The sequence below is a fragment of the Equus quagga genome, chromosome 13 (assembly GCF_021613505.1).
Source record: "Equus quagga isolate Etosha38 chromosome 13, UCLA_HA_Equagga_1.0, whole genome shotgun sequence".
NCBI lineage: Eukaryota > Metazoa > Chordata > Mammalia > Perissodactyla > Equidae > Equus > Equus quagga.
The window spans coordinates 73740737-73766769 of record NC_060279.1 but is presented as its reverse complement, the minus strand read 5'-3'; the positions used below and the strand labels follow the sequence as shown (position 1 = coordinate 73766769).

The 26033-nt window shown below is 41.6% G+C and overlaps 1 protein-coding gene across 2 annotated transcripts; it reads left to right on the top strand.

The window, feature by feature from the left end:
* The first annotated feature begins 8178 nt into the window (after nucleotides 1-8178).
* On the top strand, nucleotides 8179-23796 carry MPHOSPH6 (M-phase phosphoprotein 6). 2 transcript variants are annotated; one of them, XM_046682991.1, is made up of 6 exons: nucleotides 8179-9946; nucleotides 10105-10354; nucleotides 11608-11720; nucleotides 20228-20318; nucleotides 22573-22667; nucleotides 23106-23796. In XM_046682991.1, exons 3-6 carry the CDS (start codon nucleotides 11611-11613, stop codon nucleotides 23236-23238), a joined length of 429 nt encoding a protein of 142 aa, XP_046538947.1. In that variant the 5' UTR covers nucleotides 8179-9946; nucleotides 10105-10354; nucleotides 11608-11610; the 3' UTR covers nucleotides 23239-23796. The 2 variants fall into 2 exon arrangements, with proteins under 2 accessions (XP_046538947.1, XP_046538946.1); XM_046682990.1 differs by lacking the exon at nucleotides 10105-10354.
* The last annotated feature ends 2237 nt before the right edge of the window (nucleotides 23797-26033 follow it).

Sequence of the window (26033 nt, the reverse complement as noted above, 5' to 3'; positions counted from 1 at the left end):
AAACAAACAACAAAAGCTAATAAAGAAAGAGGAAGAAATGCAAGCCATAAAGGTAATCTTAAATTTTCTAGCAACCTCATTTAAAAAAAAAAAAAGATGAAATTAATTTTGATGTGGGCTCAGTGAGCTGAGGAGTCAAACGAAAGATGTCTTGGACTCTCAAGGTCAGTGGTAGTGCTCTTTATTCAGAGAATAGCATGGGGACAGGACCCATGGGCAGTGAAGAGCTGCAATACATCGAGGGTTAGGGCTAAATTTATAAGGGCATGTGAGTTATTTTTTACTAGACAAAGGAAAGATCATGTAAAAAGTCATTAAAATGGTATCAGTGCAGGTGGAGTCTGTCTACTGTGTGGTTGTATAACTTTAGATATGAATCAGGTCATATAGATCAGCATGTAGACCAGGATGCCTTGGGCTCCTCTCCCTGGGGCAGCCTTGATCCACAACATAAAATCCCCCTTGAACTCATTTGGCCCCAAATCCTTTGGGGATATGGATGATGGTCAATCTTCACTAACCAATTCCAGCTGTACAAGGTTATACAGCTGTCCCTAAATGGAGGCCTTAAGGGTACAGGCAGGACGTTCAATGGACCAGAAGGTTGCGTCCGTGGAGTCCAAGGCAGACAAGGTATACAGATCCTCTGGAAATGAGAGAATTATTTGACAAGAACTGTCCAGAAGGCAAAACATTGCTCACATGTGGAAGACAAACAATGAAATAGACAACAAATTATAGGAAGAAATACAAGCAATATGATTAACCCAATGAATAAAGGTTTGATAGTAGTCCAAAGACCTGGACCTGACCAGGAGTCCAACCAGTCATTTAGGAATAGGTTAGGGTCAGACATGGATTTAATTTGGTAACTCATATCGGATAGGAGGACAGAGATGTTTTGATGGCAGTCAGGAATACAGACACAACATTCAGTTTTTATGATGGCACAAGTGCCCCCCTCTGCTGCTGTCAAGACATCCAGTGCCATTCAGTTTTGGAAGACCACCTTACACATTTGGGATACTTCTAAATTGAGCAGCAAAAGGCTATGCTGTGTATCATTTAATGCCTTCATGGTAAATTTGTTTAGGGTTTCCATGTGCCAGATGACACTTTTGATTCCTAATTTGGAAGGAAAATTGAGGCAAGGTGATCATACCAGTGGAAGACAGAACAGGTCCAGTGTTGTTGTAGGTTGGGTAGGTTAGCAGGAGGAAACATAGTAAATGTAGTTCTACCTCGTATCCAGACAAAGGGTAAGGTGCATCGTCCAATCCATCCAAGCAGCAGCAAAGGCCATAAGTTAGAGTCAAATAACCATTAAGTGCCATTAGGGGCTAACCAATGTGTGCTTGGCCTTCCATCCCAGTGAGTTCCAAACCAATCAGTATTTTTTTAAGGCTATGATATGAGAACACATAAAACGGAGAATTTGTCCCATAGGTTGGGTGCTATTAGGCCAAGTACCACAAGTGAGATTGGTTTCTTCCCACTATAGAGTGGCCTTTTGACTGAGTTGAGCACTAGTAGGAGGGAGCCAAATATATTCATCCCAAATTTGACATAGTCCATCCTGTGTGTATCAATGGGTTGACTTTACCTTAGGAACTCATTGTTTATGATCCACCTGTGACAAGGCAAATCTAGTTAGTATTTAGGCAGTAGAGTTGAAGGAAAAGGTTTGATTATGGCCCAGGGAGCTCCCAGGTATCAGAGAGGGATGGCCACAAGGAGACATTATGATTAGTAATAGATGAATCTTATAGAAGAGAAGAGTTAGAATCTAATATCCATAAATGTGTACTATAGCTTCTATTGAAACAAATTTTCTCTCTAAAATCACCATCATTTTTACAAAAGATAGTCAAATTAAGATTAGCTGGTTTGCAAAATAAGTGTAGTTTCAATAAAACTTGGTCTAATTATTTACATAAGTGTAGCCAGAACAGGAATTGATCGTATAGGCTCTTTTAAATCTGCTTTGCTGGAACTTTTCATAAGGAATCTCAGGTTGAACTTTAAAGGGCTCTTGAGGCCAGGAAAGCCAAGCCAAGGACTTGTCATCAAATTTTGCCTGCAATATCTACAGATTTGGGTGGATTCCTCTCTTCTCAAGGTTGCCCAAAATATTTTGAGGTTCCAGGCACCTGCCAGATAAGTGACCTTCATTACTTACAAGTTAAGATTGCTGCAATCCCTGTAAACAAGGTACAAGGCCAATATTTCCAAGTGGCTTTATTCCAGAAAGTTAACCTTTATTCCTCAAAGGTTGTATTGTCATATCTGAGTCTGTATGTTTCTCTCAAATATGACATTCTAGTCAAAGCCTCAGTAATATAACCAATGTTTCCAAATGTGTCCTGTTATAAGGAGAACAGATTCTTATTGAACTTATGCAAATAATTATATTTCCATGAAAATAACCAGATACATTCACTCACTCACTCACTAAGAGTTTCCAAGTTCTGGAGGGATCAGGTAGGGAGAAAAAGATAAATGTTCTAATTCTGTTCACAAAGATATAACTTCACCAAATTGCTATAAGTCATAGTTATCATAAGAGAAAAGAGAAAAAGATTTCCTTAAATCTGAGAAAACAAAACATCAAAAAATCAACAATATTTTAAACAAAAGTCATAAAAACTATAATCATCCTCATCAGTTCATTCAGTCCTGTGTAATCGATTCTTGATCTTAATCTTCTGTCAGCAGTTTCATGAGGTCATCAGTTTCTCTGTTAAAAGATCTGTAATTTCTTACCCAGTTAAGTTTTTACAATCTGAAAGCTTATCAGAAACCTGTATTATAGAATCCTGTGTCATAATCCTTTCCATGAATTTCTCTGAAGATGAACCATATTTGCAAAAGCCAAAAGGACCAGAGTAAAATAGCAACTATCTGCAAATGACTAAAGACTCAGAAGGGCAATTGACAAAGAAAGTTGGCTACTTCTATGACATACAACATTTCAAGATAATAATTAGAATTACGACTGACAATCAGGACAGATAAGAATTTTAGGAATGTTATATAATTTTAAAACACTTATATCAATAACTTTTATCCACATAATACTACCTAAAAAGGTTTATCATCGCTTATTTGACAATGCTTTCCACATAATTTAACATACCAAATAAGCCTAATAAGTTTAGTATCTTCCTCTTTATAGGAAGGGAGAGAAAACAAATTTCTTTGAGAAGTCTCAGGGGCCCTCTGAAAATCCTCAGAGAGATTTTCTTCCTTCTTCTAGGTCGAAAGAAATCCTTCAATCAGGACTTGAATTTTTTGGGAGTTGGGGAGCTTGTCAAAAATATCAAAAGGTTTTAAAACACTCATTCAGATAGGAAACAACACTCACTGTGAAACATGCTCAGTTATCTATTCCAAGCAATAGCACAAACACTCAAAAAATTTTAAGAGAGACCTCAGTCCTTCTGAACATAGGAAATTATCTTAGCAAAACATATATCTCTGTCTTTTAGGTAGACTTACTCAAACTTAAATAAGCTTTCAGTTATTAATTTATAATTATTAAAAGATTAATTTATATCATGTTAACTTAAAGGACATTTAGGTTAATTTGTATTACATTTAGAATTTACATAAGCACTTACTTTAAGCCAATTAAACAGAGCTCTTAATTTTGGCCATAGCATCCGGAGGTAAAATATCATACATATATAATGTACATATAAACACACATACACAGAGTCTCCACAGCTATTGTTTTAAAAATTACTGCCGTGAATCAGCTACAGTAATACAAAGCTCATCAGTTATGAATGCAAATTTTGTCTTGAGCCTTTTTACTAATATTTGTGGAGAAGACATTCAAGATGCTAGATTTTTTGGCAAGAGCACACTTATGGCCGTTTTTTTCCTTTTTCCTTTTTTTTTTTTTTTGTTTTCTTCAGTCTTAGGAACTGGGATGGGCTAGATAACAGTTCCTGGAGAGGCGAGATGATAATTCCTTTTGAGATAAAGGACTGGGTGGAATCTGAACTGCCTCTAGAGCTGCTTTTCCACTCTTGCAAGAATTATATAAGGACAGTTGCTCTTGATTTCCCAGAAACTGAGTTGTAACTCAAATGACATTATAGGTCGACCTATCTGTTCAAATACATCATAAAGGCACAGAGAAACCACTCAAGTCTTCTCCAAGATGGAGTTTCTGGGGCATACCCCATCCAATTGAAAATGTTTCCATTTAGTTAAAACGCACTCAAGGGGTGAGTCTCCGGGGATGCTTGGGGCATTCCCCATGGCAGTAAAGCACCGTCAGTGTCTGACTGACAGCAGTCCAGAGAACGGTGCAGAACCTGACTGTGGGTCTCGACATAGTTATAAGATTTAGTCAAGTCCCACTCGGCCTGGGCACTTAGTCCCTGAGCCAGCATAAGGCAAGCCAGGGAGACAAGAGGCAAAGGCCTGGAGCTAGCTGGAGGCGGGGGCTCCCAGTGCCAGGGTTGAGAGTTAAGTCCCTGGCAAAAGGCTTTCAAGTTTTTGATTTTACAGAAGGCCCAGGTTCTGCTCAGGTCCAGCCTGAACTTAACCTAGACTTGGTGACAACAGGGGAGGTAATGAAGAAAACAAAGAAAGGAAAAGAGGAGATCAGGCCTTGCCCTCACAGCCTCTTCCCAAGGGTTATCAAGATAAGGGTTACACAGCAGTTCCCAAGCTGGGGCACACAAAACAGGCAGGACAGTTTACAGAATAAATTTCAGGTCTCCTATCCTCATAACTGACTCAGTAGGCACCTAAAATACTCAACAGGTCACCACCAAGACAGGGCATCCAACTTGGGGTCACCAGAGTGATCAGGCACAGAAACCAGAGGGTGTGGGCTCCCAGGGGTGGAGGCTTTGACTATAAAGATTTTGTTTCTTGGTTGCAAAATTCAAAAGGAGCCCAAAACATCCACTGTAACTTTACCCTGGGTTATCTTGCCAGCTGTTTATAGTTATCTCCATTTTTAGGGGGCCTTTCCCAAGGTGGCCACAACAAACAAGCTAATTTCTAAAGATAGCTTATTACCATCACTGAGAAACTCAGTCCCCAAACTGCCAATTTTAAGCTATTTACCAACAGGGACACAGACACACAAAAAAACCAGACACCAGTGAACTAGTTGCCAGATTTAGGGTATAAAGCCCTACAACTGTTCCCACTCCAAGTGCATGCCCAGACAGTCCTATTGGACCCCACATGGCCCTGCCATAAGCAGGAGGACCCCAGATGGAGGGGAAGCTAGACACATGCAACAAACCGCTCTGAGTTCAGGATCTTGATTTAGGGCCATAAACGCTTGAATATAAGGGATCTCAAACCATTTTCCCAGGTGGCAGCAAAATAAGCCTAGTCGAAAAATAGTATTAAAACTTAGGATGCCACTCATGGACCATTTTCCTCATTCAGAGTATATTAAGGCCAAACAGTATTACAGTAAAAATAAGTCTCTTTTTCTTTAGATCTTATAGATCACATTTTGCCCAGTTATTTAAAAGGCAAGCCAAAGGTGAGTCCTTAAGAATGGAATTAGAAGCTCTCATGGTCCTAGGAAGCAAAAAGACAAAAGAAGAGAGATGAAAGAAAAGGGTCCATTACCTTGAAATTCCCCCGTGAACCTAGGGCAGCATCCTACCCATTGTTCTGCCTGTGGGTTTCCTATAGCAAGGGATGATGGGGGCAACCCCTGCATTGCATCCCTTGTATATCTTCCCTATTATGCCTGGCAGTAATAGGTGCCTGGTGAATGGTCCCAGAGATAAAAGAATAGAGAAAAACAGTGAAGAATTTTCCACCAGTCTGGGGGACATTCTACCCAATTGTGTCCTGGAACCATTCTCCCAAGGAGTTCGCATACACAACCAAAGGCTAGAGTTTGGTACTTTTCTTGAACCAGAGTCCCGATTGGGACTTTCCCACAGTTAGGAGTGTGGTTAGGAGCCATAGGGAGGGATCCCAATCCAGCCTTAGGAAAAGACACCTGCCACGGGAGTCTTGGAGATTGGTGACCATCCTAATGACTGAAGTGGTCGACCAATGCCCATGTAAAATTTATATATTAAAGATAGGGGTAGGAAGGAATGGATTCATTCATTCCTCATCACCCTCAGGCTTAAGGTACTGATTCTCTTAGGGCAGAATGCCATGGTTTGCCCCATAGAGTAGCCATGGGCAGCAAGCTTGGATTCATACAGCTGTCTGAGAAGGTTCCTGATGAAGTGAATTTAGATCCATCCTCGAAAAAGGGGAAGGCACAAAAAGAGGAAAAGTGCACTTACCAGAACTTAAGCTCACAAGCCTGTGAAGCAAGATCTGATATGGGCCACCAGAAGAAATGATTTAGGCTCGGCGAGCTGAGGAATCAAAAGAAACATATCTTGGACTCTCAAGTTCTGGTGGTAGTGCTCTTTAGTCAAAGAATAGCACAGGGACAGGACACATGGGCAGTGAAGAGCTGCAATGTGTTGAGGGTTAAGGCTAAATTTATAAGTCATAGGTATGTGAGTTATTTTTACTAGACAAAGGAAAGATCATGTAAAAAGTCATTAAAATGGTATCTGTACAGGTGGTGTCTAGCTAGTGTGTGGTTGTATAACTTTAGATATGAATCAGGTCATACAGATCAGCAAATAGGCCAGGATGCCTTGGGCTCCTCTCCCTGGGGCAGCCTTGATCCACATCAATTTTAATGCTAGGTTTTGTTTAAGCCAGTACATCCAAACTACTGTTACTTCAACATGTAATCACTATGAAAAAATATTAGAGATATTTTACTTTTTTTGTTCCAGGTCTTTGAATTGTGGTACATATTTTAAACTTATGGCCCATCTCAACTCAGATACTAAATTTTCAAAGGTCAAAGTGAAACACAGTCTTTCCACAGCAATAAAATTTATATAATGGGAAAATATTTTACACTGCTACAGTTTTTAAATTTAAAATTAATATTCAGTTCCTCAGTCACATTAGCCACATTTCTAGTGCTCAGTAGATACATATGACTAGACTTGCTGAACTGGGCTGCACAACCTCAGATATGGTCAGCTACAAGAATGGAGACTCAGGGGGCCTTTTCCTGATGGACCTGGTAATTGGAAGGAATTGAACTTTTCACACTTCCAAGAAATTCCATTAAGAAAAGATTCAGAATCCCCTGTATGTGCGAAGACCTACAGAAACATCTCCTCTCCCAAAATGATGTTTCCTTGGCTGTGTAACTAAAGCAGGTTGACCCACTGAGTGTGAGACTTATCCTCTGTATTCTACAATTCAGTAGCATAGAGAGATCAAGGAATTATCTTCCCTCAGAGGGAGTTTAATTCAAAATTAAAATTACACCATTACTCTTAAATCACTTCTCATTTATTATATTTTGATGGGTGAGAAGAGACTATGGGGATTAGTTTTAATTAGAAGTATTTTCATTGTCAAATAAAAACGTAGTAGTAGGTTGAAGAATTTGACCTTTATATCCCAGACAATAAATTATTGTAAATTTTGAAGCAGGAAAGTGACATCATGAAGCCAATGTTTCAAGAAAATGAATCAGAACCAGTGTGCAAGTACCCTGGTAACAACAGAGGTCCATAGGAAATGTACGGAGCTTCTAGCATCCTAAGCTGGCATACACATGCTCTTATTTCTACCAGGAATTGTTTTCCTCTTAAGCTGACAAGATATGTGCTCATCCTTCAAGATCTCAGTTGTTTCCTAGCTGCATGCAGTAGACTGGGTCACTTCCTCACCTCTGCTTCCACAGAACTTCTTTCAAAATCCTGAACAGAAGTCAAATTCACAGAGGCAGAAAATAGAATAATGGTTGCCAGGGAAGGAGGAAATGGGGAGCTATTAACAGGTAGAGTTTCAGTTTTGCAAGATGAAAAGTGTTCCCAGGATGTATGGGAGTCTTGGTAGCATAAAACTGAATGATGGAAGGCCTTTCCCCAGGCTAACTCCTCCCCTTTCAGATCTCCACTTAAATGTCACACCTTTGAGTCCTTTCCTTCTCTGGGCCAGAATGGTTTAGGTGCCCTTGCTATATCCTCTCATGAACCCCAGAGTTTTCTCATAGGGCTCTTATTTCAACTGTAATCTATAGCTAATTATGTGGTGTATTAGTTTGCCAGGGCTGCCATAACAAAACAGTACAGACTGGGTGGCTTAAACAACAAAACTTTATTTTCTCACAATTCTAAAGATCAAAGCATAGGCAGGTTTGGAGTCTCTGAAGCCTCTCTCCTTGGCTTTCAAACGGAGGCCTTCTCGCTTTGTCTTCACACTGCCTTTCCTCTGTGCATTTGCATGCCTGATGTCTCCCTATGGACCCAAATTTCCCCTTCTTAGATGGACACCAGTCAGACTGGAATAGGACATACCTTAACGGCCTATTTTAACTTAATCTCCTCTTTAAAGGCCCTATTTCCGAACACAGTCACATCCTGAGACAAAATTCTCATCGGTTTTGGAGGGACACAATCCAACTCATAACGTGATTACCTCTATCGTTCCCACTTGGTAAACTCATGACAACTCTCCTCTTGCTCTCATTTCCGGACCTTTAGAGTTCCTATTCTCTCCTTAGAACGCTCTACGGCCAACTCTTCGTACAAGAGGTTTTTCTCAACTTTCAAGCCTTAGCGCTATCCTCGACAAGAGCCATCCCAGACCCCCTCATGTAAAGTACCCCTAAAAGTCACTCTATCATATCATCATTTTAGGGAAAGCGAGGTCACGTGTTTTCACACACTCCTGTAGTCCAGAGATCTGCCCAGGGTCTCATATGTAGCTATGAAGGAATGAGTTTCTGCAACCGCGGACCACATCGTCGTGCCTTTAGTTACTCCACTGGGAGAACCTGACGGGCAGGGCCACGTTTTCACCACGTTCTTTGAGTCTCAGCTCCAACACTCACTAGCAACCCGAGCTCTGCTGAGTCCCATAACCTCTGTGGGCCCCAGGTCCCCAAACTCTATGATGACGACACTTTCTTCAGAGTTCTCACGAAGGTTAAGTAAACACACGTCAGGCACCCTGCGAAAGAACGCGGCACAGGGTGCACGCTGTCAGCTGAAACGCCAGTCGGCTGGGTGTCTCCCAAAGCAGGGCCCGTGTGAACGGTGTGGAAAACGTCTGAGCCATCGTCTTCCCCATTCTTCAGATGAACGCAAGGTCGTCTTCTGGTCCTCCTGTCTCTGACGCTCTCCGTCTCTTCTCCTCTTTAACCGAAGGATCTTTCGGGTTCAACGACGCACACAACCGTTCCCAGGCGAGTTCCCCACGGTTTCCGCTGGATTTCCACACCCGCTCGCCCGGTGTGCGGCGCCCTCCCTCACTGACTGCGGCTCGTCCAGGAAGCCCTGTGCCTCCATCTACGCGACTGCAACACGGGGACGGGAACAGTACGGCCCACGGGGTTACCGTGAACAGCAAACGAGCCCTCCGACGTAAGCGACGCGGAACGCTGGAAGCCTGCCACCCATCACGTCAGGAACAGTCCAGGCGGGACGGGGGGCAGCCGCCTCAAGGGTCTCACCAGAAGGCCTGAGGCAGCGACGCGGCACGGCGAGGTCCGGGTGGCCGCCCTGCCCGGCGCGGCGCCTGAGAGGTCCGGTCTAAGCCCTCGGGGAAGGCGGACCACAGCTCGGAGCGGCCAGGACGCGGGCCTCCTCCACCAGCGGCCTCGTCGGGGTCTTGCTTTAGCGACGGCGCCCTCGCCTCGAACTTCTTCCCGCGGCTACACGAGAACGACCCACGCCCTCCTCCGAAGGGAGAAACTCAGGCGAAGTCGCGGGGCGGGACGACGCACGCTACGTAAGACGTCGGCCGCTGAGCACGCAGCAGCGCGCATGCGCGGCTGGGCTGGTGGCGGCGGGCGGAAGCCAGCATGGCGGCCGAGCGCAAGACTAAGTTGTCCAAGAACCTGCTGCGCATGAAGGTGCGAGGACTCGGGGGAGGCGGGCCGGGCGGCAGGGGTACCTAGTCTTCCCGAGCTGGCCGGAGCTGAGGCGGCGGGCGCGTGGGGGCACCACAGAGGCCCCGGGGAGCCTCCAGCGGTGGCTTTCATTCATTCACTCAGCGCCTGCTCTGCGTTAGGCGCTGGGAACCGGATTATAAATCCGGGGGCTTCTCTCGCAAAGCCCGCGGTCGGATGGGAGAGACAGACCCGTCAGGAAGCAGGCAGGATGCAGCGTACTAAGTGCGGCAAAGCTGCAAGCCCCGGGAACTTCCTTGGGAAGTGGTCCTGAGGTGAAGGAAGTGCACAGCGGGGCGGGGACGTGCATCGCGACATAAACAGAGGGAAAATACAGTTCAGAAGTCTGAGAGGCAAAACCCAAAAAATCCGGTGAGATTTCCAAGAAGTGAAATAATTCAGTATGTCTGGAAGGCAAGTAGCAAGAAATGGGCCTGGAAAAGTAACCAGTGGTTACAACTATGCGAGGAATTTTAGGCCAGAGCAAGGATTTTTTTTTTTATCTTGTGAAGATGGGGAAGCTGTTGAACAGGGCCGGGGTTGAGAGTTAAGTCCCTGGTAAAAGGCCTAACTGCTGGGAGGCTTCTGGATGTTTTCTGATTTATTTTCTCCTTTATTGATACTTTATCATTTTGCTCTGATGAACTTCTTGATTTGTTTCCCTGTCTCCTGAGAAAGTAGAGCTATTGTTTGTGCTGGGGAGAGACTAGCAGCAGGACTGCTGTTTTCTCTACTGGCCTATTTTGAGTGGCACTTCTGAAGATTTTATAATAAAGAGCAGCCATGGAGTTAGTCAGCATTTCAGAGGATAGATAAATGAAGAGCAGGCTTATAGAGGTAGCCTCACTTCAGTCTACATTTAAAGAGTCCTTACTGTGCATCATTCGTCACGCTGCTACTGATGGAAGAGACGATCCAGACACAGCCCCTGCCCTGAAGGCCTCCAGAAGACACAGATGCTCCAGAAATTAAAATGTGGTGAGGCTGTTTGAGGGTACCACGGGAAGCCTAGGAGAGAGATGCTGATTTTGCCTGCAGCTACCAAGGATGATTTCACGAGGTGGAGTAGCTTTAGCTATGTCAGAAGGGTTAGGAGTTGGCCGGGTGGAAGAGGGCGAGAAGGGCATTGCACACCAAGATCAGCAGGTGCAAAAACCAGTGAGCTCCCTGGGTCAGTGAGAGATTCAGAAAGTACTGAGTCTCTCATCCTTTCTTTCCTCTCACTTTCTGTCTCTACCTGCCTGTCCTGATCTGTGGATCAGTCTTTGTCTTAGTCCTTCCTCCCTGGCCATTCTGTATCACATATTTAGTGTGATACTTATTGAATACAGTTTTTTGTTGCCTGTTTTATTAAATCAGAAAAACTAAGTTATGATAAATCTCTTTTTGAAGTATTTTAAAGGAAGTACACATTAGTCTTTTTATGTGCTTTGCAGGTTCCCTCCTAGTCTTGTGTGATGTTGGTAAGGGCAGAGCTAAGCTGCTTGGTCATCCCACCCCCACCCTCAATCATGAGATGGGATTCCTGGAGCGACAGCAAGTGGAAGAATAAAGTTATTTGAATTTTCGTCACCTCTAAGTTGGGAAAATTAGTTGCTGACACTGATTTTGTTTTGTTTTGACAGTTCATGCAAAGGGGGCTGGACTTGGAAACCAAGAAACAACTAGAAGAGGAAGAAAAGAAAATCATTAGTGAAGAGCACTGGTACTTGGATTTGCCGGAGCTGAAAGAGAAAGAGTGGGTTCATTAGAAATTATATTGATGACACTTTGGGCATTCAGAGGGAGGTCCCTGTAAATGTGATACATCGTTCCACTGACAGAGCCTGAGAAATAGTATCTATTCCAGTTCTTGAGTTAGCCTTGCAAATAGTTTTCTGAGTTATTCAACCTGCATGAGTTCTACTTGGATTTATGCATTTTAACTGGCCCTTGGCCATCATTTATAACATTGTTCTTTTTTACATTGAATAAAGAAATCTAGCCCATACATCTCTAGTAATAACTGGGGCCCTTTTATGAGAATCTGTAGTGTGCTGTCTATCATATTAAAGTTCCGAACATTAGGTGTGTATTTCAGGCCTCTCCAGTTTGGTTTCAGTAATACAGTTCTTCATTAGGCTGAGCCTTTTAAAAGCAAGTCAGGAGTTTTGGGTCTGTTTCTCTTTTTAAAATTTTTCCTATTAATACCAATTGCCTTAGCTATTTATTGAATCTACAGTGTGTACTAGGAACTGGGCTAAGCACTTTACATGTCTTAATTATTTAATCCTCATAGCAGACTTGAGAGCTGGCTACTATCATTCCATCCATTGTATAGTTGAGGAAATTGAAGCTTAAGAGAGGGTACCAATGACCCAGCAAAGCATTGCTGAAGCTGGGATAGCACACTAGATCATTTCTCTTCCACCTCTAAGCTTGGTTGGTACTTGGTAAGTACTTTGGAATGAAGGAGTAATGGATTCTCATCATTCATAAATTTATCCAAGTTCTTCTAGAAGTTGTTTATCATTTCTCCTTGGTGCTCTTCTTACCTTAAGCCGTCTGGTCTGGTAGTGTTCATTAAACCTTGTCAAATGACTAAAGATGCCACTTATTATCTTCAGGCACATTGATGTTTTTCCTTTCTGTACCTTAAAATTTATTTTTGTTTTTAACATGTTATATTCCGTCATTCATTTGGCTGACCTCTTCTGGATCCTTTTTAGAAGGTTAGATATCCTTCTCTAAAGATGGAAGTGTGCCCCACCAGGAGGGATAGAAGGAAGGTACTTGGTTATCTCTGTTGCTTCTCAGAGGAAGCAAGATTTTAGTGAGAAAGGGAAGATAATGCCGAAGATGGTATGTATCTGGGAGTGGGGTGATGTAGGAAGGGACCATTACTAGTAGTGCACTAAGTTGTGCCTTGACTAAGCTTACACAAAGTAGTCCAGATGTTTTGTAGTCCAGATATTTTGTTACTTTTATTGAAAGGCAGGGCACTTGTTTTTAGTATTCTTTTTTTTTAACCCCCCAACACAGCATATTATTCCCAGAAAAATGACTTTTAGATTCCATTCCTAGGGAGAGAAATGTCTCAGTTTGTTCAGGCCACTATAGCAAAATACCATGGACTGCATAGCTTGTAAACAACAGAAATTTATTTATCACAGTTAGGGAGGCTGGAAATCTGAGGTTCCAAAATGGCCCTTTTCCTGAGCACTTCTTTGTAGCTGGTGACCCTTCTTGCTATGTCCTTACCTGGTAGAAGTGGCTAAGGATCGCGGGGGGGCAGGGGCTCCTTTTTTCTTTAGGTTTTATTTTTACTTCTCCACAAAGCCCCCCCAGTACATAGTTGTGTATTTTAGTTGTGGGTCCTTCTAGTTGTTCATGTGGGATGCCAGCTCAGCATGGCTTGATGAGCCATGCTGGGTCCACTCCCAGGATCGAAACCGGCGAAACCCTGGGCTGCTGAAGCAGAGCGCACGAACTTAACCACTCGGCCACGGGACTGGCCCCTGTGGGGTCTCTTTTATAAGGCACTAATCCCATTCATGAGTTAAGCACCTCCCAAAGGCCTCACCTAGTACCATCATCTTTGGGGGTTAGGATTTCAACATATGAATTCGCGGGGGACACAAACATTCAGACCATAACAGTAAGTAATAACCTTTTGCCGTCACTCAGCATCCTATTTATGTATAGGTATGAATGTCAGTTTAGGATGTTGGCAAGAAGAGATGACACTGTCAAATTGGGTAATTTGAGGGGGGTATAACTGAGACTACCATGTGGGCAGGGCCTAAGGAAGCCACTAAGAACAGTGCAGGAGCTCGGTGGCTTGTGCAGTGGGAGTAAATTCCACTCCAGGCCTGGGGGGTCAAGCAGAGGGAGTGCTTACTGAATCTGGAGACAGCATCTTAGAAGAGCCACTGCCTTCATTTGAGAGCACAGCAGCCCAAGGTGATCCCACAGGATGGGAGCCAGGTTGAGGTAGATCTGGAGCATAAATGAATGCTGTGTCCTTGTGGTGTGGGGTTTTAACTCCCTAAATAGGGAGACGGTGGAATGGATTTGTCAATTAAGCTTTTATGAGCTCTGGAGATAAGGCAGACCTGAGCGTGATACTCAGATCTATCACTTGCTTATTTGTGACCTTGGGCAAGTTACTTAACCTGTCTTTTGTCATTTGTATATTGAGTATGATAACAGCACCTGTCACACACATTATGAGAAATAAATGAGATAATATATATGAAGCAATTGCCACAATGCCAGTCATAAAGCACAATAAATGTTAGGAGTGTATGTATTTCCTTATACTTGAATATTATGAAATTCACCCGCTGGTTTTTTTTTGCTCATTTGTATTTGTGAATCTTTCCTTGGTAGTGTCATCTGAATTATTCCAGAAGGTTACTGCTATCTGTGAAATTGGCGATTTAATTGTGTATATGCTTTGGAAGTCTAGAGGTTACCATTCAGCCAGGCTATAATTCAGTGATGATGCTCAGGGCTATTCAGTGTTCATACCTCCCCTAGGGGACACCCATAGCTGGTGACTGCACTTTGTAGGGGCTGAGGGTCTGGCTGCTTTCCTCAACTTGGAACAACTGCAGGGCTTTCCTAACTCCAGAGCTCCTCATAGGGGCCGAGGCCTTAGCGTAGCCACACTGCAGGTCAACTCGCTCTGCCCAAGCCTGCTGTCCTCATTGCCATAGAGGCGCATCTCCCAAACAGGACTGCCCACTAAAACTTCTGTACATAACTGTGTCTCTGAGTCTGTTTCCACGGGACCTGCTGTAACATGCTTACTATAAATTCCTAGGGATGAATTTACCAGCTCAAAGGTTTTTGCTGTTGTTACCATGTTTTTCTCCAAAGCATGTGCCCCAGCATAGAGTATGTGATATAGCCAGTTTAATTACTTTTGCCATAGGATGTTGTTTAAAAAGTATTTTTGGCTACTGTGCTTCTTGTGTTTGTGTATTGTGGCCTGATGGATGTCACGAACTATGAGATCTGAGATTGTACCCTATGTAGAAACTAACAAGTTAGCCTGGCACAGTTTCAGTTTCATGGGTGCTGCTGGAAGGTACAAGACGCCTGAGTCAGAGACAAAGAACTTTATTAGAGCACAGCAAGCAGCATGAGCATCACGTTTGCATCATTTCCCCCTTGTCCCCTATACCCCACAGGAGATGACATGTTGAGACCCACCTGAATGTGACGACCCTAGTAGGTTTGCATCACAGCTAACAAGTCCAGAGCTTAGGACACCTGAATCTTTGATATTGAACTGCAAGCACACTTGCTCTTGGCCCCAAGGGAGATATTATGTTTATTATACTGGGCCTTAAGCAAGTCTACCCGTTGCTCTAGAGGAAGATAATAGCTACATCTCTCAAAGCCGTTCACTATACACATATCCTTGAAAAGACAGTCCAGAGTAAGCGGGCAATTAGTACCTCTTTCATAAGAAATGCAGAAATGCAAGACATGTAGAGAATGGTTGCCCAGCAGCGAGTTTTTGCCCGGTCTTGCCATGCATGTCATTTGTGGCTTTAGGCAAGTCTGTTTATTTTTTTCTGAGCAGTAGTTTCTCATCTGGAAAAATAGATAAACTAGATAATTTCCTGGATGTGTTCTAGCTCTAAAATTATGGATCTTCATTAATGAAATGGAGAAATTAAAATATAGAAATGTTTACAGTTAAATTCTGAAATATTTCACTTATTTGCTAACTGTAATTAATTCTCCTAATTATTGAAACCATGCACTTAGATAAGAAAACACCTATGCTCCTTTTTTTATTAATGTTAAAATAATTGTGTTCAGTGGAAACCTATGGGAAAGCCCTCTGAGAGGCCTCTTGTTTTGCTCTGAATCCACCCCTGGCCTCTAGGGGTCGCTGTCCTATGGGTCCATCTTTTGTCTTAAGCGATTGTTTAACAGCTTATGTGGTGCTTTCCTGAGGGAGGTGATTTACTTGGGGGATTGGTGAGGTTTTATGAGCTGTACTCTACGGGAAACAAGATTGAGCAGTTAAGGGGGAATCCCAAATTTATGGAAAAGGCTGTACAAAAAGTTCAGGAGAATGTGTGCCTGAATTTAGGTTCCCTCAGGGAGAGGTGATCCTGAAGGAAGTGAGGTACTAGCTAGACTAGAGGGCCAGTGAACTAAAGGGCTTTTGTTTGTATGGTTTATATCATGTTGATATTTACTATATGAGAAGTTAAAGTTAAAATACTCATTTAAAAAATAAATTCATACATGTTAGCATAAATAACACATTTGAATGAAGAGTAACTGTTTGCCAAGACAAAAAAATTTGGGAGAAGAGTGGTCTTGTTTTACGTTTTTGTAAATCTCTTTAATGTCTGGCATAATAGAAGACAGATGGATTCTCTTAACTCTGCATTCAGCCTATTATAGCATGTTGTTTTGGTTGAAGTATATAAAGAAAATCTACCCTCACACGGATGATGTAGTTGAAAAGGGAAGAAAATTGTAGTAGCTTTTTTGGATAATTCTTCTTTGGTACTACTCCAAAACTCAATAAGTAGTAGTTTCTTAAAAGTTAACTGCAATGTGGAATCTGATTGACATATATTTAACTTTACAGGAAACTTTCAGATCAGTTTCCAAAGTGCTTATAACCATTTTACACTTTCACTAAGGAAGTGTGAGCATTCTGGTGGTTCTGCCAATATTTTATGTTATCTTTTTAATTTTACCTATTCTAGCATTCTAACAGTGTCTCATTATGGTTTTTAATTTGCGTTTTCCTGGTGACAATAATGTTAAAGAACTCTTGTGTTCTTATTGGCCATTTCCATATCTACCTTTCTGAAATCCCTATTCAGATCTTTCGCCCATTTTCAAAAATGAGGTGGTTTTATCTTTTTTTTTTAACATTTCCTATCAGATATTTATTCCCCCTTCTATACATCTATCAGTATGTTCTATCCCTGACCACTTCAGCATGCACATCATTAACTAGATAGAATTCAGTGTTTATATAGGATTCTTTTTTGTTTTTAGAGGTAAACATTACATACTTCTGTACAGATAGGAGTTCTTTATATTCTTAATACAAATCTTTGCTAGATTTATGTATTGTGAATATTTTCTCCCAGTGCAAGTCTTGCCTATTTATTGTCTTAATGTTGTCTTTTGATGAGCAGTAGTTTTTATTAATTTTGTTTCATTAATTTTTTTTTCTTTTATAGTTAGTTCTTTCTTGGTTCTGTCTACCAAGGTTACAAATATATTCTCTGTGTTTTCTTCTAGAATTTTGGTAAGTTTAGCTTTTACATTTTTATCTATCTCTGATTTTTTGTCTATAGTGTGAGGTAGGAATCAAAGTTCATTTTTTTAATAGATAACTGGTTGTCCCAGTCCCGTTTATTGAAAATATTTTTCTTCAGTCATTGCATTATTTTGATGCTTTGGTCAAAAATCACTATGTCATATTAGTATAGATCTATTTCTGGGCTCCATTCTGTTGCATTGATTTTTTTTTTTTTTTTTTTTTGAGGAAGATTATCCCTGAGCTAACTGCTGCCAATCCTCCTCTTTTTTCTGAGGAAGACTTACCCTGAGCTAACATCTGTGCCCATCTTCCTCTACTTTATATGTGGGATGCCTACCACAGCATGGCTTGTTTTAAAGTCCTTTTCTACTAATTCTGTCCTCTCTCTCTTTCTATTGATTTGTTTTGTTCCTGTTTATGGGTCACATTTTCTTGCTTCCTTACATGTCTAGTAATTTTTTATTGTGTGCTACACGTTATGTATATTATATTGCTGAGTACCTGGATTTTGTTGTCTTCCTTAATAAAGTGTTGAATTTTGTTCCATTAGGCACTTAATTTACATGCCAATCAGCTTGATCCATTTTTGTTAGGGTAGATTTTAAAGCCTTCTCTCTAGGAGTAGATTAGCCTTACTCTTAAGTTGTGACCTTTCTCTTCACTGTCAGGGTGTTCACCTTGGTCTCTCTACTCCTGTAAACACAACTCAGACGTTTCCCTCATCTGTGCAAGGTCTTATATTTGTTCAACATACAGTTCCAGGGTAAATTTTCGTTCCCAGGTGTGATAAGCTGGGAAATGGTCCCCCAGATAATATCTAGACCTCCGTCCCTGGAGCCTGTGAGTGTTACCTTATATGCCCAAGTTGACTTTGCCGATGTGATTAAGTTAAGGGTCTTTAGGTGGGGAGATTATTCTGGATTATCTGAGTGAGCCCTAGGTGCAATCACATATATCCTTGTAAAAGGGAGGCAGGGCCAGCCGTGTGGCATAGTAGGTAAGTTCACATGCTCCACTTCGGCAGTCTGGGGTTTGCAGGTTCAGATCCCGGGCACAGACCTAACACCACTCATCAAGCCACACTGTGGTGGCATCCCACATATAAAGTAGAGAAAGATGGGCAGAGATGTTAGCTCAGGGCCAGTCTTCCTCACAGAAGATAAAATAAATAAATAAGAGGGAGGCAGAGAGGTTCCATGCACACAGAGAAGGCAGCGTGTCCATGGAGGCAGAGTTGGAGTGATGCAATCACAATCCAGGAATGCTTGCTGTCAACAGAGGCTGGAGAAGCAGGGACTGAATTCTCTCCTAGAGCCTTCAGAGGGAGTGCAGCCCTGCCTACACCTTGATTTTGTTCCAGTGAAACTGATTTCAGGCTTCCAGAATTGTGAGAACATAAATTTCTGTTGCTTTAACCCACCAATTTTGTGGTAATTTATTGCAGCAGCTCTAGGAAACTAATGCACCAGGTAATTGTTCTCCTCCGGAAAATCGTTCTTCTTCCCTTGACACTGTGGACTCACCCTTCACAGGTACAGCCTAATATCTGGCCAGAGATTCAAGAGGACCCAATATGCAGCTCCCAGAATTCCTTTGCTTATCTCCTTTGCTCTGTTATCTGGACCCGTATATTTCAGCCACCTCTGTAGCCCTGAGCTTCAGTTTGTCTCTTCAGTTCAGTGAGACTGGACTCTGTTTGGGCTCCTGTTCCCTGCTCCACAGTCTAGAAATTTCTCCAGTCAGAAGGCAAGCATTCATGGGGCTCACTTCATTTGGTTTTCTTCTCAGCATCACAGCCCTAAACTTTGAGTTGTTAATTGTCTGAAAATAATTGCTTCCTATTCATCCTGTTTTATAGTTGATTGCAGTAGGAGAGCTGGTTTGGTACCAGTTACTCCCTGATGGCCAGGAGTGGAATAACCTGCTTCATTTTTATCCATGGCATAGTATAAATCTTTTATTTATTATCTGGCAGTACTCTGTAGAATGTAATCTCTTACAGCAGAGGCTCTCTTATTTGTGGCTGTCTCCTCAGCTTCTTAGAACAGTGCCTGGTACACAGTTGGGTTTAGTAAGTGTTGGCTGAGTGAGTGGAGGACTGAGTGAATCTTGACAAGAAGCAGAGCCAACTTTCTGCGAAAGAAGCCATAGAGGGCAAGTATTTGCTTTCCTAGCATACTTCCGGTTGATGGCTAGACTGTAGTCAGATATGCTTACCTGGGACTGGAGTCAGGCACTGGTGACTCAAGAGAATCCCTTTTGGAGACCAAAACATCTGCGCCTGCATCCTGTTTCCAGGGCAACAGTGGCCTCCTCAGTGCCGTCCGGTGTCCAGTGCTTAGCCCTGTCAGCAGCAGCGTCATTTTTCCTGGGACAGTTTTGTAGCGTGATTTTGGTTTTGAGTCGACCCCCTACCACCCATGTTCCTGTCCATTTTCCAGTTGTGCTCATCCAGCTTTCCCAGTGATTCTATGAGATACCTGGTATCCTTCCAGTAAATTCCTTCTCTGCTAAGGCATCTAGGGTCAGTCTTTATTGTTTATAGCTAAGCGCTCTGACTAATACACTCGCTTAAAGCTGCCCAGGACTGTCATTTCTGGATATTTAATGAAAATTTAATAAGAACTTGGTCAGACGTGTAAATGTCAGAGGAACTTTGCTTCAGGTTTGGAAGATTCAGGTTTATTATAAATACTTTAGGTCTACATTATGTAGGCATTGATGCAAATCAAATGTAGTGTTTATAAGAGACTGTGCCTCCAGCCTGCAGCTCCTGTCTCCTAATGCCTTTGCTGGCCAAATTAATCGGTTTTTATTTCTAACCCTGAGTTAGAAATCTTGCTGTATTTGATAACCCTAAGATTCATTTTTCATTTGAAATCTTGAGTTTTATTGGCTGTGCTTTGTTATAAGTAGACATGCTATTAATATAGGTTTATTTTCCCATTTAGGAGTTTCATAATAGAAGAGCAAAGTTTCTCACTGTGTGAAGATCTTCTCTATGGAAGAATGTCATTCAGAGGATTCAATCCTGAGGTTGAGGTATTAAATATAATTGCTTCAAATTTAAAGTTTTTCCAGTTGAATTCTTTCTGCTAATAATTGGGTTTAGGTTTTTTCCCACCAGGTGCCATTTCTCCTTATTATGTAGAAAATAACAAGTCTTGAAATATCGCCATAGCTATTTAAAGAAATTGCAGGCGCTGCAGTCTAGTTTTATGGTAGAATTGAGTAGACAATTTAATAGAGCGGTATACCGTCCCTGACAGCGCCACTGGAAGTGTTAGAATTTCATCTCGGGTCTTTTACAAGAACATCAGTATTTTATTCATATAATGCTATTATGAAAAATTGTTTTCTGGCATCTATAAATGTATCTTTTCTAATGGAAAAATTTTACTTAAAAATTGAGTAATTTGACTTTTTAATGGACAGGTTTTAATCCAAGCTTGTAAATAGATTTTTAAATGAATCCTCTGGAAAGTTTGTTTGAAAAGTAAATATTTACCTTATAACTGAGCTATTCATTTGAATTTTCCTACCTCAGGTTTATAGAGAAGCTCAGACCTTCATTTAACAAATATTTATTAGAACTCTGGCCGATGTATTAAAAGCCATCCTATCAAGTACTTAACCAAACAAATAGAGGTTTATGTTGTAAAGCCTTAGTTTTGCAACTATCACTGAAGCCAGGGTTTCTCAGCCCTGGCACTATTGACATTTGGAGCCCAATAATTCTTTGTGGTGGGGCTGTCCTGTGCATCGTAGGATGTTTAGTGGCATCCCTGGCCTCTACCTCCTACCTGCTAGATACCAATAGTGCACACATGTGTGTATGCTCTTACACACATACACACACACACACACACACACCCCTCAGCTGTGATAACAAAAAATATATCCAGACATTGCCAAAGGTCCCTGGTGGGCAAAAGTGTCCCTGGTTGAAAATCAGTTCTCTAAAGATACCTGTAGAGAGCCACCATTAACCAAGCTAATTGACAGAGTTTACTTAAAGCTTATAGGTTGATTTTCTTTTTTTTCCCATTTTTGAGGGGGTATGATAATTAACATGTTATATTTACTTTACACAAAATCAACACTAAGAGTGTTTGTTTTTAATACACACTTTCCCCGCTTTGGCCTGATTAAAGCTTTAGATTGAAAAGAGGAAAGAGGGCACTGGGGTAAAGTGGGAGAAAAAAGCAACAAGTGTGAGTGTGTGACACCCAGAGACTGGGGTTGTGGCTAGGCAAGCACTCCAAAGTATGTCTGGTATGTGGGAAAAGGAGTTGATGTGGCCCTCAGAATTTGATGTGGGCACTCATGAGAAGATAGCTTTAGTCACTGGCACTCTGTAACACTGAATACATTCTCCTGGGAGAAAGTTTTTAACTGTTTGGCTTGCAGATCTGAGCTGCCTTAAAATGTGAGAAAAGTTCAGTATATCTGGTTATGAAAAGAGTGATAACAACTTGACAGCAGTTACTTTATTATAAACAGGACGTACTTAGAATACATTTTTTATATTGTATGTGTTTGACACCTACATGGAGTGAGTTTATTCAATAAATATTCTGTAACTGTGGTACAGTCCTTTAAACATTGGAAAAGCTAGTCGATACTGGTTTCTCTTCCGCTTTCCCTTCCTCATCCCATTTTGCTATAAAGAAGGTATTATACATTAAAAAAAAAAAAGTCTGTCAGAGGGTAACTGTCAAGAAAAGGTTAATGTGAGAAAAATAGACAGAGGGGAGACCCATGACACGTGGACATCAGACAAGATGTGTTATCCACCTTTGTGTTTCAAGATGAGGCAGGCCCTTCTCATTATACTGGGGCCAGGCTTCCAGTTCTTCCATCCAGTGATTTGCTGTCCCCCCAACCAAAAAGTCCATGTAAAATTACTTTGAACTGTGGTACTACTTCCACTTGACTCGAAGATGGGAAATTGAGAGGGAATCTGAAAGCTTGCTTTTTCTTTGGCCCCCTCTCTAGAGTGTGTCGGCAGTGTGCCTGCTTTATATGTAAGTAACTGATAAGATTTATCATCTAAAATGCAATTTTAATTCATTAACAGTAAGTATTAACTAATGGGGCTTTATCTTATTATTTTAATTCAGAGCTGACTTCTGTTAGCACACTGCGGAATAAAGTATTACAGAGAATCTCTTAGAAATTTTGGCTAGTCCTGTAGATTCGGTGACTTCTGTTTCTCTGCCTTCAAATACATTAACACTAGTTCCTTTAACGAGCCCTTTCCAGCCCTAATAGTCAGCATTGATGTACTTTTCAGAAATTAATGCTTCAGATGAATGGTAAGAACAAAGCAGAGGAAGTTGAAGATGAAACTGTGGAGCTCGATGTGTCGGATGAAGAAATGGCCAGAAGGTAACCGTTACTTGGAACAGCGTTACAACCTGGGCGCAGCCTTCGCTGGCCTCCCAGAGCGCGCTCCTCTTGCCCCACGGTCTGCAGTAGCTGGAAAGGGAGCGCCCAGCAGGACGATGACCTGCTTTCTCTGACGTGACCTGGGGTGCGTTTACACCTGTCACAGGCTGCCAGTTGAGGGCTCATTTGCAGTGTTGCTTCTTACACACATTTTAAAATTTACCTCTCAGTTTATTTAGGATAATGCAAAAACAGAAAACAGTTAAGAATTTAATCACTTGTAGAGAAATTTGTAAATTTTTAAATCAGGCAGTTTCTTTTAATCATAGTTTTGATTTTTCTTATTTTTGTTGCGTATTTAGTTTGATGTTCTTGACAAGACTTGATTCCTACCTTTTTTATTTGAAATTAAACTTGTGTTATATATCATCTTGACAGATATGAGACCCTGGTGGGGACAATTGGAAAAAAGTTTGCCAAAAAAAGAGACCGTGCCAATTATGAAGAAGATGAAAACGGAGACATAAAACCAATGAAAGCAAAGAAGATGTTCTTAAAGCCCCAAGACTGAAATGGATGCCTAAAGATACAGCTCGGGGGTGCCTTGTGAAAGTTAGCGTATTTTGGAACGCATTCTGATAGTTTCTCCATAGTTATTAATATTGTAATGTTTATTTGTAAAGAAACGTATAATTTTGGAAACACGCGGTTTGTGGAGCAGCTGTTGGTGCTGCTCTGCCCCCTTTGCTGGTGTTCATCGCGAACGGATGTTTAGCCCTAGGCCTTCAGATGTGCATGGAATATAGTCCATGTTTCCTAAAGATTTTTTTTTGACCTCAGGTTTTTTTTTAATATAGCTCTCCAGTCTTTGACCTTGAATTGACTCATAATACCAATGTTTAAATTGCCTTATGTTTATATTTAAATTATTAATCATGTCAAGCCAATTCATGCACACTTTTTGGAATCAAATGTTGTGAGAATTGATTATACGTAAATCCATCAAGGACAACCCTGCCTCTCCAGCCTGAAGTATTTGCATTCTACCAAGTCGTTGTCAGTTTGTGAAATTATGGTTTTTTGTTTAAAGCCTTTAATTAATAAAAAAAGAAAATTATTCTATAATAAATATCTGTTTTCATGTACTTTCTCTGTTCTCTTATACTTTCAAATAATAATTTTAGTCTAATTCAGTATTGGAACTTTTTATTCAAGTAGTAACTTTTTTTTTTTAAAGATTGGCACCTGAGCTAACAGCTGTTGCCAATCTTTTTTTTTTTTTTTCTGCTTTATCTCCCCAAACCCCCCTGTACATAGTTGTATATCCTAGTTGTGGGTCCTTCTAGTTGTGGCATGTGGGACAGCGCCTCAACATGACCTGACGAGCGGTGCCATGTCCATGCCCAGGATCTGAACCCTGGGCCACCACAGCGGAGCACGTGAACTTAACCACTCGGCCACGGGGCCGGCCCCAAGTCGTAACTTTTAAAAACCAGCCATTAATTGAGAATATGGTGATGTATTAGGTTGAACCATGAGAAATTACCTTTTGTGTGCAAAAACAATTATTAATTTCTTATAGTACACCTCAATAGAATTCACACCAACCAGCCCATCCCCTAGTCTGATGAACCTTATTCTAACTACTAAGTACAGAAGCACTTAGAGTTAAGTGTGTATGTGTGTGTCTGTCTGTCTGGAGATACGTACCTAGAACTAAGAAATACTGATTTCATTTGATTTTGTTCCTAGCCACTAAATGAGATGTATGTCTCCTCTCTCTCAATCTCCTTAGATTTCGATTGCTTTGTGACCTTAGCTCTCTCGTGGTTACAAAAAAAGTCGTGAATTTGATGTTAACCTGGCTCTTTTTCATTGTAAAAGTGAAAGCAACCTCTTCCAGCTCTACGTTCTGGGGCAGAAGCTGGAAGTTCTTCCCAGTGCTTTAGCAGCACCACAATCCATGGATTCACGGAGTGTTAATCACTCTCATGATATTCCGCACAGCATTTCTTCCAACAGACAAGCCCATTTCACAGAAGTAGTGGGGCAATGGGCTTATGTCTCTGGAATTCACTGATCTTAGCACTTACCCCATCACCCAGGAGCAACAGGCATAATCGAATGGTAGAATGGTCTACTGAATTCGCAGTTATGGCCCTAGATGGGGTATAACACTCCGTCTTACAAAATGAAATTTATGCTTTGAATCAGTGCCCATTCAATGGGGCTGTTGCTTTCGTAGTCAGAATGTATGGTCTGAAATCAAGCAGAGGTAGATATAGTGTGGTTCCTCTCACTGTTAAACCCAGTAACCCACTCCCAGAAGTTTTGCTTCCTATCCTTCAATTTTGAGCTCTGTTTGGAGGTCTGGGTTCCCGAGGAAGAAGTGCTCCCACCAGGGAACACAACAATGGTTCCATTAAGGCAGAAATTAAAACAATCTGGGCGTATTACCACTAAACCAACCCACAAAGAAGGAGTTTACTCTCCTGGCTGGTGCATGTGATCTTGGGAACAAAGGCGCATTTGTGTTGTTCCTACACAGTGGGTGATGGAGAAGGGTATCTGGAACCCAGGGCAGTCAGGGCATTTTTTAGCATTTCCATGTCCAATGATAAATTTTAATTGAAATCTATAACATCAAGGAAGTGAAAATGATTTGACCCTTTAGGCAACGAAGTTTTGGGCCGTCCTGCCAGGTATAAACCCTGGGCAGCTGAGATGCTGGCTGAGGGAAGAGGAAACATGGAATGTGTAGAGGAAGAATGGAGTTTATTAACTACAGCCTTGTGACCAATTACAGAAACAAGTTACTGAGCAGTTAGGTATATTTTCCTCCTTGGGGTGTGTGTGTGTGCATACTACTTTCTGCCCTCTCCTTCTTCCTGTTACTATTTAATACCTTTTTTAGAGGGTTAAATTTGCTAAATAGTCTTGAGATAACAGAGTATTCAGATAGGTCTGTGACTAAATTCTAGATACAATTAACATCTTGTCAGGAGATGAGATGAATAGGGTGACTGTCTCCCACAAACGGATACAATGTTTCCTGGGAATTTAGTCTTGTTTTGGAGAAAGAGAGAAAATCTTTTGTACAAAGCGTGTTTGCAATTTAAGTAGAAATAAAGAGTTATTTTTCTTGTGGGAAGTTTAGAAGCGGGAGGTTTTGGGGGTGTCCTGAATGGCCCAAGGAGCAGACTGTAGCAGATATTAAGCTATTGTTTCTCAGATTCAAACACCCTTCTATACTCAGCATTTGGTGCTGGGCTGGCACTCAGCAAACCCCATTTGTCCTCTGCAAGCTGGCTGCTTATTAGGATCTGCCCTCAGAGGCCCAGAGGGAGATGGCAGGGCTAGAGGAGG

Coding starts and splice junctions, on each gene's coding strand:
- MPHOSPH6 (XM_046682990.1), top strand. CDS start 9,896: ATGGCGGCCGAGCGCAAGACTAAGTTGTCCAAGAACCTGCTGCGCATG. Junction 9,947..11,607: donor AGAACCTGCTGCGCATGAAG/GTGCGAGGACTC, acceptor TTGTTTTGACAG/TTCATGCAAAGGGGGCTGGA. Junction 11,721..20,227: donor CCGGAGCTGAAAGAGAAAGA/GTGGGTTCATTA, acceptor TTTCCCATTTAG/GAGTTTCATAATAGAAGAGC.